Consider the following 12020-nt stretch of genomic DNA (forward strand, 5'->3'; position numbering starts at 1 on the left):
ATCTGATGGCAGAGGGGAAGAAGCTGTTTTCAATTGAGTGTGGCTCTTCAGGTTTCTTTACATATTTATAATGGTAGCGATATCTTGGATGCTATGGGTCCTTAATGATGGACGCTGCTTTCTTGAGGCACCACTTCAATATCACGATGGGGAAAGCTGTAGTCACGATAGAGCTGGCTCTGTCAACAACCCTCCGTAGCCTCTTGTGATCCTGTGCATTGCAGCCTCCGAACCAGGCTGTAATGCAACCATAGAATGCAACTGTAGAAACCTGCAGGTGACACATCAAATACAGGAATTGGTTTATTATTGTCACGTGGGCCAAGATGCAGGGCCTGGCACACAGAACAAATCATTACAGAGTACATTGAGCCAGAAGGTAAAACAATAACAATGCAGAATAAAGTGTAAAAACTATGAAAAAAAAATGCAATGTAGATAAATGATGAAGTACAAAATCATAATGACATATAGAGATTGTGAGGCGAAGAGTCCATCTTATCGTACAAGAGGTCTATTTCAGAATCTGATAACAGAGGGATAAAAGCTTTTCTTCAGGCTTTCGTATCTTCTGCCCAAAAGGAGAGTGGGGTCTTTGATTAAGCTGGCTGCCGTACTGAGGTAGTAAGAAGAGAGGCCGTGATGTGCTGAGCTGTGTCCATAACTCTCTCTGCAGTGTTCTTGCAGTCATTTGCATACAGGACAGTTGCCATACCAGGCACTTATGCATTCAGAATGTTTTTATGGTGTTTTGATAAATTGGTAAGTATCAACAGGAGCATGTCAAATTTCTTTGGCTTCCTGAGGAAGTAGAGGCATTGGAAGTTGCACAGAAGGATCTCCTCAAACTCCTAATTAAGTAAAACTGTTGGAGTGCCTCTAACATGATTGCATCGGTGTATTGGGCCCATGACAGATCCTCTGAAAAGTTGACGTTAGGAATTTGAAGCTAAGCACCCTTTCAATGAGGACTGGCATGGGCTCTCCTGAAGGAGATACACAGCTAATCTGGATGGAGATTGAATTGACAATTCCCTTTACAATTTGAAGCTTTACCCAGTTGCTTGTTGTGCATAGCTCTTGTCATTATGAAATAAGCCAAATAATATAGTCATGAACTTCTAATCACACATATTTCTCAAAAACTGAAAATATGCCCATTCATAATAGTGCCCCAGAGGCTTTGCATTGTTAGAGGTTTACATGAGCTATGACACTAAAAAAAACAGCTTGTCTGTCCAAGAAAATATCAAAGATTCTGTAAACTCTTCCAATGGTCTACCAATGCTTGGATCTGAAAGTTGACCTTCAAATAGATGTCATCAGATTGGTTGAGGTTTTAATGAATTTTGTTTTATTTTAATTGCACACTTCCAGCATGTACAGTTTCTTTCTTTCATTTTTTGAAAGCAAATTAAAATTTGGTAATTGCGACCATTGGTAGCTCCAACATTATTGAAATTGACTTAAAAATGTGTCAAGGTCAACCAGTCAAAAAAGCGTCCCTCCAAACCTAGCACCTGTCCCAAATTGTCTTATGAAATGAGAAATAAATACAGCTTCAATGCAAGATGAGCTTCAACAACTTTTGAGTGTAGAGAATTCTCATTTCAGTCCTTCTTATGTAGTCCATAAGTCCCCAAGATATAGACTCCATAATTAGTGGGGGGGGGGGGGGGGGAATCATCCTTCATTTTTCTAGTCAAGTTCTTTTTTAAAAATTCTGCATTCTGATAGAGTAGTCTTTATTCTTCTAAATGCTACAGAATAGTACGGAAATTACAGCGTGATGAACAGGAGGGCTCTACAATGGATAGTCAAAAATGCTCAACACGTCACTAGCACCAGCCCCTTCCACCAAAAAACCATTTACAAAAAGGTGCCAGGAAAAGGTCAGCAAAATAATGAAGGATTCCACCCACCCTGCTCATGGACTGTTTATCCCATTACCATCAGGTAGGTTACATACCAACCCCGCCAGCATCACCAGACTTAAAAACAGTTACTTTCCCCAAGCAGTTAGGCTGATCAACATATCGATCACTGACCTACCCCATCACCATGACTTCATTTCTTGTCTGCACCTTATGTACAGAAACTCCTGTGCCTCGCATCACATTAAGGACATACAATCAATGTATACTAGCTATTTTATGTATTTATATTTCTGGTAATTGTTAAAATATTGTATTATTTATCCTGTGTATTTGTGTGCTGCATTAGATCTAGAGTAACAATTATTTCATTCTCCTTTACACTTGTGTACTGGAAATGACATTAAAAAATCTTGAATAGAGGTCAAACAAAATCACTCCATATATGACAAACCTATCAGAGCATCTAGTCCAGCCTTTCACTTTATAACAAGTCTTCCCTTTTGGAGCAAGGAAACCAAAATTATACACAAAATAAAAATAAACCACATCCTGACCAGTTTACTTCAGATTTCCAAGCCTGTGTAGTCTTTTTTTATATTTCACATCATACTCTCGATATGGCATCCATACTCTTGCAATCAAGACTAACATTTCCGTTCCTAAGAATTACACATGCATGTCAGATTTCATTAACCTGTGTATGCAGACACCTGGCTTCCTTTGAATAAGCACTTCACAATCTCACATTTTAAAATACTCAGTATTTTTATTCCAGAAAAGTGGATAAGCTCAAATTTTCCCATGCTGCTTCACACCTGCAACATTGCCCTTCAGTCAGCTCATCAGTATTCCTTTGAAGTCTCTGCATTCTCAATAGCACACACATTATCCAATTTTGTTTTACCAACAAATACTGAATTATTACATTTGCTGCCCTCAGCCAAAGTGTTAATACAAGAACTCATCCCTGCTGTTACAACTTACAACCTGTTTATTACTACTCTGATATTATTCTAGTATGGACCAATTCTTGATCCAGACTAGAATATCTATAATTTACGTGCTGTATTCTGGATATTATCAAATACTTTTTTTCTTCTCCCTTTCTGAAATACTGGGATCACATTTTCTACCTTCCAACTTGAGTAAACCTTTACAGAATGTAAAGAATTCTGCAAGATAACAGAGTAACCACTGTCTTTATAGTCACTAATTAAACACTCTGGAATTCAAATTATCAGCATCCTAGGACATCAGCTTTTTTCTTTAAAATTGAGAGACTTCTTTGTGCCTTCTTTCATGAAGGTCAACACAAAGTAGTCACTTAATTACTTCACAATTTCCACATCAAATGTAAAAGTTTAAAGATTGCTCATAGTATAAATCTGAAATATAACCATGCTGGATACACTCAGTAGGTCAGACTTTTCTATGGAAAGAGTTAATATTTCAGATCAAATACTTTTTTATTAAAACTCTCTCATCCATAACAGACTGATTTTTTTGCATTAAGACAGTCTCAATATTTTTGTTCCTTGCTAGCTTACTCTTATATTTTATAATATGGAATACTTTGTTTTATCAACTTGCTAGACATCTTTTGCAGAATTCTAAGTCATTTCCAATCCTCAGATTACAATGCTTCATCTTGTATTTAATACCCTTTAATTTATAGTGATACAATACACGAATAGGCCCTTCTGCCCAACTAGTCCATGCTAAGCAATATCCCTATCCAAGCTAGTTCTATTTAACAGTACTTTCATCCATCTCCCTACCTCACCACTTCCTTTAGCAACTCATTCCACATACATATTAACCTATGTAAGTCCCTCAAGTTCCATTAAATCTTTTCCACTACCTTATATCTATACCCTCTATTCCTAATTTCCCTACCCATGGAAAACGGTTTAATCTTGATCATTTTTGTACTATTTTCTCCCAGCGATTTTGTGCCTCAAAGGAAACACAATATTATAAATTGTTCAAAGGCAACACGAGTGAATCTGCAGATGCTGGAAATAAATAAAAAACACAAAATACTGGCAGAACTCAGCAGGCCAGATAGCGTCTATGGGAGGAGGTAATAACGACGTTTCGGCCCTAACCGTCGTTATTACCTCCTCCCATAGATGCTATCTGGCCTGCTGAGTTCTGCCAGCATTTTGTGTTTTTTAATTATAAATTGTTCAATCACTTTTTAGATGTTAGCAATTGCCTGTCCAACGACATACTTCACCAATCTACAACAGCCAAGTCTGCACCTCTTACCTCTGTAACAATATGCTAGAGCAGCATCTGTGGATGCTACTCTAGCATATTAACGTATAGAAAGGAGCTGTTGACGTTTCGAGTCGAAACCCTGCATCCAGATTTCAACATTAGCAGTCTCTGTTGTCTCATACCTTAGAAGTTTTCTTTGTTTAGACTGAAAACCCTGGCTTTAGAAACATAACACCCACTCGCAAACTAATTCAACAAGTAGGCGAGAAAACACGATGCACGCACATGGTATTTAGTTAAACTGAGAAAGGTTTCCTCTCCCTCTCCCAAAGGGCCCGGTGGAGGCCAAGCTCCCGAGGCCCCGGCAGTATCGGCGCCCTTTACCTGAGACAGCGCTGAGGCACGGCCTCCACTTCACCAGGCTCGGCCTGCACAAACACAGCTCCCCAATCAATTCCTTAAAGTCTGCGGGGCAATTCAGACACCGTAGGCGAAAACAACCGACGAATGTAGCGGATCGAACGACCAAACTACCGATACTTTCACTCCGGCTGACTAACTTCCCCAACGAGTCAAACAGGGCGCCGCCATTTTGAATAAACCACCCCCACGCAGACAACCTCCCGACCACGCACGCGCGCACGGAGGCAACGACAGTTCCGTCTGTGACATCACACAACTGACAAGCCGCTTCGGCCTATCGCGCATCCACTTTCAGCAACGACAGTCGTCATCACACCAACTCGCTGCGATCCACCAGCTTTCAAAGGGAAGGGGTTGGGGAACATGGGGGAGAGGCGGGGCTCTATGATGACGTTAAAGTTGACCATTCAAATTGGACAGACGGTCGGGAGTATGATTGACGGCTACCCCCAACCAATGGAAATAAGGAGGATGAAGGCGCTGTACGGATAGCAGGCGGGACTTGGGTAACTATCAAGTTAGGCTGAGGAACAGCACTAAAGGTTGACTTGCTGGGCTGTTTTTCCATTCTTATTGCAGAATCATCAAGAGCTGCGGTTTGTAGGTTATTTCAGATTTTTCTTCATTAAGCATTGCTTCGTTGTGAGTATTTTCTGCCTGTGTGGAGTGCGCCCAGTTCTCAGTGCGTACTGTTCTTATATATGGGCATAAGGTGGTAGAGCATGAGTGAGTGATGGGGCAGGGCCTGCAGAGCTCTTTCTGTGAGCCTTAACCCTTTCTTTGGTGTGCGACTGGAATAGTTTAAACTGAGAGTTGATTCAAATACCGAAACAAGATCTGGAGCAAAACGGGTTTAATCATGGCCAGACCTGATATTGGCATTTCTTAGTGAATACTTAAGAAAATCTTCATCGTTTAATCGTTTTGAAAGTAGGTAGTCAAATCAGGCTATGAATGGGTTGTGTCACTCAAGTGTTCTGCACGCATGGGGAAGCAGAAAGTTGCAGATGAATTTAATATATTGCCTTGTTATCCCAGACTGGTTCATATTTAATGAACCTCTACTGAACTGCAGGTAAATAAGAATAGTAAATTTACACTACAAGTCGTTATTGAAAGTAATTTGCTTTCGTTGGTATTAATTTGAAAAGACATCTGTAAATGTTCATTGGTTTTGAAGTTACTGTATAATTTTATGATGCTGGCAACAGTACAACACTGTCTTTCTGCAGTGACTAAGTGACTTTTTAGTTAGTATACGTCGTAGGTATGACATTTAAAATGTCTGAGCATCTTTCATTGCCATAAAGGGCATTTATGGCTGTATGCATTCTTGATGCCAGTATATGTATATGTGCACTTGCAATTTTTAATTCTAGTGCTTGGAATGATCTAAACACATCTACATGCTTAGATTTTTCTTCTGCAAAACTTTCCAACGTTGTTGCTCATAACTAATTTTGGAATCTCAAATGATTCGGTGCTGTTTTTTTGCAACTTGGTGACCTATTGCATCGATATTGGCTTTTCACTTTGTTGATTTCTTATTGATGACTTTTCGTTGACAGCTGAAACCTTCCAAAGGTGGAAATCTGAAATAACGACGGAAATGCTTGAGACAATTGTTAGCTTAGATATAGATATATATAGAGAGAAATAGAGAATATAAAGTAAATGCATTAGGTCACTGGTCCATCAGAACATCATACTAGCATTATAGAGAAAATGTTACCAGAGCCAGAGGTATTCTGGTTAGAGTTTTTAAAATGCATGTAGTTAAGTAGGTAAGACGTCAAGAATCGGTCTAGGTAACCTCCAACCTAGTGGGATGAATTTCCTCCTTCCCTTTCTCCTATAGTCCACTGTCCTTTCCTATCAGATTCTTACTTCTCCAGACCTTGACCTTTTTACCCACCTGGCTTCACCTATCACCTTCCAGCTATCGTCCTTCCCTGCTCCCCACCTTTTTATTCCTTCCTTTCCAGTCCTGAAGAAGGGTCTTGGTCCGAAACATTGATAGATTATTCATTTCCATAAATGCTGCTAAGTTCCTCCAGTGTTCTGTGTGTGTTGCTTAAAAATAAGATTTGCTTGGTTTTGGTGATGTATCGAGGTGGTCTGTTCTTCAGATAGATGATGGGGAAGTTCTGCAAGTGCAATGTTTTAATTTCATGCCCAAATGATCTTAATTGCTTATAAAGAAACTAAAAATCTGTTGCTGCAAAATCAAGATGTTAAAAGTCATGAACTCTCTGGGTGTTCGATACTGTTCTCACTCATGACCAATCCTCATGTTGTGCTGGAATCTTCTGACTGGGAGGTGATGTGGTTTGACAAACTGGCCCTTCCTTACCTTGAGTGTCACTTCTCAGTCACCTCCTCATCTCCCACTGGGTCGTGACACCCCAGGCCACAGTCTCCCAAAAAGTCATAATACTCATTTCCATAGGAGATTGTCTTCCACCAGCCGACTATCATAATATCTGAATTGTTTGTATCCATCTTCTAATCGCTTGCCAAAGTTTAAAAGCGGAAGTATTCCAGCAAATCCACTGTTTTAGCTTGTTCTTACCTCAAAGAATAGGTTTTTTCCTACCTTGAGTTTCTGTTTTTCTTTCATTATGCAGACCCTTCCTACTGGTATCCATGATACCTCTGATTCCTTCCACCACTTTGACTATTTCCAGTTTCCTGGTTCCTTCCAGCTTATCTTCACCATGGTTGTTTATACCTCCAGACACACCATGATGGTTTGAAGAACTTCTCCTTAGACAGAAGCCCACCATGTCTTCACTTGGTCCCTGCATTAGATTCGGGTCTATTTTAGTTCAAAGTAAATTTTATTATCAAAGTTGTTCCAATGAAGGACCATTGACTTAAGGCATTAACTTTATTCTTTTTTTTCTCTCTCTCTATCTATATTTTTATATCTCACATTTCATCAATGTCACAATATGTCACCCTGGGATTCATTTTCTTGTGAGCAGACTCAGCAAATCTATATAATAGTAACTGTAACAGGATCAATGAAAGATCAACCAGAGTGCAAAAGGCAACCAACTGTGCAAATGCAAAATATAAACAAATAGCAATAAATAATGAAAGCAAGAGATGATGAGATAAAGGTCCTTAAAGTGGTTGTCTGAGCACATCAATGATGGGGCGAGTGAAGTTATCCCCTTTTGTTCAAGAGCCTGATGGTTGAGTGGTAGTAACTGTTCCTGAACCTGGTGGTGTGAGTCCTGAAGCTCGTGTACTTTCAACCTGATGGCAGCAGCGAGATGAGAGCATGACATGGGGAGTGATGATCTCTGAGGGATGCTGCTTTCCTCTGACAGTTTTACCCATGTACATTGAAACATGTAATAAAATGAGTCATTTTGTTAAACAACCAGTACACTCAAGATGTGCTGGGGGCACTTCCTCGGCTGCGCTGGTTGTTAGTGCAAACGATGCAAGTATCACCACACATTTCACTGCCTTTGATGCTAACACCTTCTTAAATTCTACCTGTTTTCTCTAAGTCTGAAGGAACTTGCATGCTTGGCTGTTTGTTGTACACACAGCATGATGCTACTAAGGCCTCTCTGCTTGCTATTGATGAATGAATTGGTGCTGCTTCCTGCACTTGTAGAGAATTTTAAAAGTAGTTTTACCTTTGCTACCAGCTTCCACCCTGCTGTCATTTACTTTTGATCCATTTGACTCTTTTACTTGACATCTATCTCTGTTTTGAAGAATAGGTGCAAAGTCTTAGATGGAAGAAGGCTTTTCTGACTGACACTTGGAGAGGGATTAGTGTTCAGTCCAGATTTTTTTGTAAACTGCTTGCTGAAGTGGGAATTCAGCTCATAACCCTCTGATTCAAAGGTTAAAATGCCACCAGCTGAAGCACCACTGACGAGGCAAATGCAGTCTTGTTGATATTAGTCAGACCTTTCATTTTGCTATTAATTACATGAGCAATTTCTTTTCTAACTCTAGTATACAACAGATCTCGCAGGTTTTGGAGCAAAAAGAAACTGGGGCACTTTGCAGTTTGGGCATTATAAATTAATCCATTTTGACATTGAAGTGGGTTAAGATTTGGTTACAAAATCAAAAACATAATATGCAGTATTTGATAAGAATCATAGCTTGGATAAGAGATGGGAGAGACCACGGACTGTAAATGAGTATAGATTTGACGTTCAGGAGGAATGGCTCCATCAACACAAATTAAGTGATTGGGTTACTGAGAAGTTTAAAAACCAGTTTGATGGAGCAAGAAGGAATAGCTGGGGAAAGACTGAATTCAAGTAAAAGGGATTAAGATTTATGTGCGTTAATCCTGCATTCCAAATACATTTTCACTTCCTAATATTGGTGACGTTTCTCTTTTTTTAACAAATTTTATCTTTAGTATGTCTATGTACAAGATGTACACAAATTATGACTGTACAAGACCATAAGATATACAGTAGGAGGAGAATTAGGCCATTTGACCCATCAATTCTGCTCTGCCATTTCATTGTGGGTGATCCATTTTCCTCTCAGCGTGAATCCCTTGCCTTCTCCCCGTAACCCTTCATGCCCTGACTAATTAAATGTCTATCAACCTCGGCAATAAATATACCCAATGGCTTGGCCTCCACATGTTTTATTAGGGTACAATGTGGAACAGACCCCTCCAGCCCAATAAGCCACAGCCCGGCTATTTAACCTAGTCTATTTATAAGACAATTTACTAGTAAATCTACTAACTGGTACATCTTTGGACTGTGGTAGGAAACTGGAACACCTGGAGGAAACCCATCTTCTCATGGGAAGAACATATGGATGGCACAGGAGTTGAACTCTGAACCTTTGATGCCCCAAACTGTAATAGTGTCACACAATCACAATGTTACGGTAGCACCCCAATGTTCCTGTTATTGTTTTTCAAAATGCTCCACAGTACTTCCCAAAGGGAAGTTTTCTATAAGGACATAAATAATAAAAAGGTTGCACCAGTAAGGAAGGAGCTTATTAGGGACAGGATGGTGGGGTGTAAGATGCTCCATCCCTCCACTAGCCTGCAGGTCACCTTTGAGCAAGCTGGAGCAACTGCTTAGCCACCAGATCAGGGTCACGTGAAGCCATGGGAGCTGCTGGTGGATGGTCGTATGAATAGTTGGTGCATATCACAAGACCTGGTTATGTAACCACTGATGCTAGGCAGACAGTCTCTGAAGAGTATTGACGGGGGTCACCCGTCTTGTAAAGACACTGCCCAGAAGAAGGCAATGGCAAACCACTTATGTAGAAATATTTGCCAAGAACAATCGTCATGGAGAGACCACGGCTGCCCACAACATAGGACACGGCACATGATAATGAAAGCTGACTAGCTCTTCAAGAATGCTTACAGAATTTTTGCATCTGTTTCTTATAAGGAAGAAGATACTGCTACAGTCATAATAAGCAAAGGTAATTGAGATGTAAGGTGGCTAAAAAATTACGAAAAGTAGATATAGTACTATATAAAAGTCTTAGAAACGAAAAAAAATCTCTAAAGCAAAGATGCTTAAAAAAATAGTGAAATGGAAAGCTTCTAAATATGAAAAGATTACTATAAAGAGCAGTAAACAGCAGGCAGATAAATCATGTCAATATTTGGAATGACAGCTATACACACCAGCTGTGTTGTGAAAAAGGCTCAACAGCACCTCTTTCACCTCAGACGGTTGAGGAAATTTGATATGGGCGCCCAAATTCTAAGAAATTGAGAGCATCCTGATTGGCTGCATCACTGCCTGGTATGGGAATTGTACCTCCCTCAATCGCAGGATTCTGCAGAGTGGTGCAGACATCTATAGCCCAGCACATCTATAGTTGTGAACTTCCCATGATTCAGGACATTTACAAGGATAGCTGTGTAAAAAGGGCCCATAGGATCATTGGGGACCCAAGTCATCCCAACCGCAATCTATTCCAGCTGCTACCATCCAGGAAGCGGTACCACAGCTTAAAAGCCTGGACCACCAGGTTCCAGGACAGCTTCATCCATCAGGCCATCAGACTGATGAACTCCCGCTGATTTGAGTGTACTCTATATTACATTGTTCTATTTATTATAAATTACTATAATTAATTAGACATAACACATTTAGATGGTGACGTAACAGCGATTTTTTTTTACTCTTCATGTACGTGAAGGATGTGAGAAATAAAGTCAATTCAATTTTTCCTTTAAAATTGCATCAATTCTCTGAGGTATCATGTTATGCAGTTTTAGAAGAAGGTTGGCTGGTAGGTTGATCCTAGTATTTTGGAGAATTTGCCACGGGTCTTCTACAGACTTTGGCTGCCTTGCTTGCTTCTGTCTCTCTGCGTAGTCCCAGACAGCCTCAACGATGTTGAGATTGGGGCTCTGTGGAGGCCATAACATCTGAAACCAAATATTAAAAAAATCTAAGGGGGGGGTGGTGCCTAAGATTCTGTACAGTACTTTGTGTGATTTCTGGTTAACATCAGCAAGATTATAGTACAACCCTTTGCATGCCAGCTGTGCTTCTGTTAATTGTTCTTTCACCTTTGAATCGGAAGATTGTTGGTTGGATTCCTATTCCAGAGAGCTGAGCATAATGACCTAGACTCCCATTTGAAGAGGGGATGGTGTACTGTCAGAGGTGCCTGCTTCCAGTGAGACTTCTAATCATAGTTCTGTCCAGTCTCTCCAGTGTGTATTAACAAATCTCATTCCATTTTCGCAGAAGATTGAGGGCATTATTCCTTCTAATGTACACTCTTGGCATTGTACCTGTATGTAATAAAAGGCCAATTAGTGTTCTGCTGCTGCTGTAGTGTATCCACTTCAAGGTTAGATGTTCAGAGATGTTCTACTCCGCTGTTGAACACATGGTTATTTGATTTACTGTCTCCTTCCTGTCAGCTTGAACCAATTTTGCCATTCTCCTCTGACCTCCCATTAACAAGGCATTTTCACTCATTGGATGTTTTTATTTGTTTTTTGAACAATTCTCTGAGACTCGTGTGTGAAAATCCCAGGAGATCAGCAGTTTTTGAGATACTGAAACCATCCCATCTTGTACCAACAATCATTCCACAGTCAATGTCACTTAGATTACATTTTTCCCCATTCTGCTATTTGGTCTGCACGACATATTCAGTTCTGAAGAAGGGTGTTGGCTTGGAACATTGACTGCTTATTTAGTTCCATAGATACTGCCAGACCTGCTGGGTTCTTCCATCATTTTATGGGTGTTGCTTTGGATTTCCAGCATCTGCAGACTTTTTCATACTTATGGTTAACTGAACCTCTTGACCATGTCTGCTTTGAGCACATCTACACAGTGGCGTCGCAGGAAAGCAGCATCTATCATCAGGGACCCCCACCACCCAGGTCAAGCTCTCTTCTTGCTGCTGCCATCAGGAAGAAGGTACAAGAACCTTGGGGCTCACTCTACCTGGTTCAGGAATAGTTATTACCCCTCAACCATCAGGCTCTCGAACCAG

At 40.3% G+C, this 12020-nt stretch overlaps 2 protein-coding genes across 11 annotated transcripts in view; one reads left to right on the plus strand and one right to left on the minus strand.

Moving 5' to 3' along the window:
* ccnk (cyclin K) overlaps nt 1-4826 on the minus strand; it is a 52708-nt gene extending 47882 nt beyond the window's left edge. For 2 of the 4 annotated variants that reach the window (XM_059962413.1, XM_059962407.1), the window contains exon 1: nt 4485-4826. The gene's annotated coding sequence lies outside the window, so the exon portion shown is untranslated. The remainder of the gene's footprint in view (nt 1-4484) is intronic. The other 2 variants (XM_059962402.1, XM_059962393.1) reach the window with 2 other exon arrangements.
* Nucleotides 4827-4933: 107 nt separating this feature from the next.
* Nucleotides 4934-12020, plus strand: part of setd3 (SET domain containing 3, actin histidine methyltransferase) — a 167679-nt gene continuing 160592 nt past the window's right edge. The window contains exon 1 of one of the 7 annotated variants that reach the window (XM_059962375.1): nt 4934-5029. Coding sequence is in view for 1 of the 7 variants with exons in the window: in XM_059962346.1 (XP_059818329.1) it covers nt 5474-5598 (125 nt within the window). In the remaining 6 variants the exon portion in view is untranslated. The other 6 variants (XM_059962352.1, XM_059962356.1, XM_059962362.1 and 3 more) reach the window with 6 other exon arrangements.

The sequence above is a fragment of the Hypanus sabinus genome, chromosome 2 (assembly GCF_030144855.1).
Source record: "Hypanus sabinus isolate sHypSab1 chromosome 2, sHypSab1.hap1, whole genome shotgun sequence".
Taxonomy (NCBI): domain Eukaryota; kingdom Metazoa; phylum Chordata; class Chondrichthyes; order Myliobatiformes; family Dasyatidae; genus Hypanus; species Hypanus sabinus.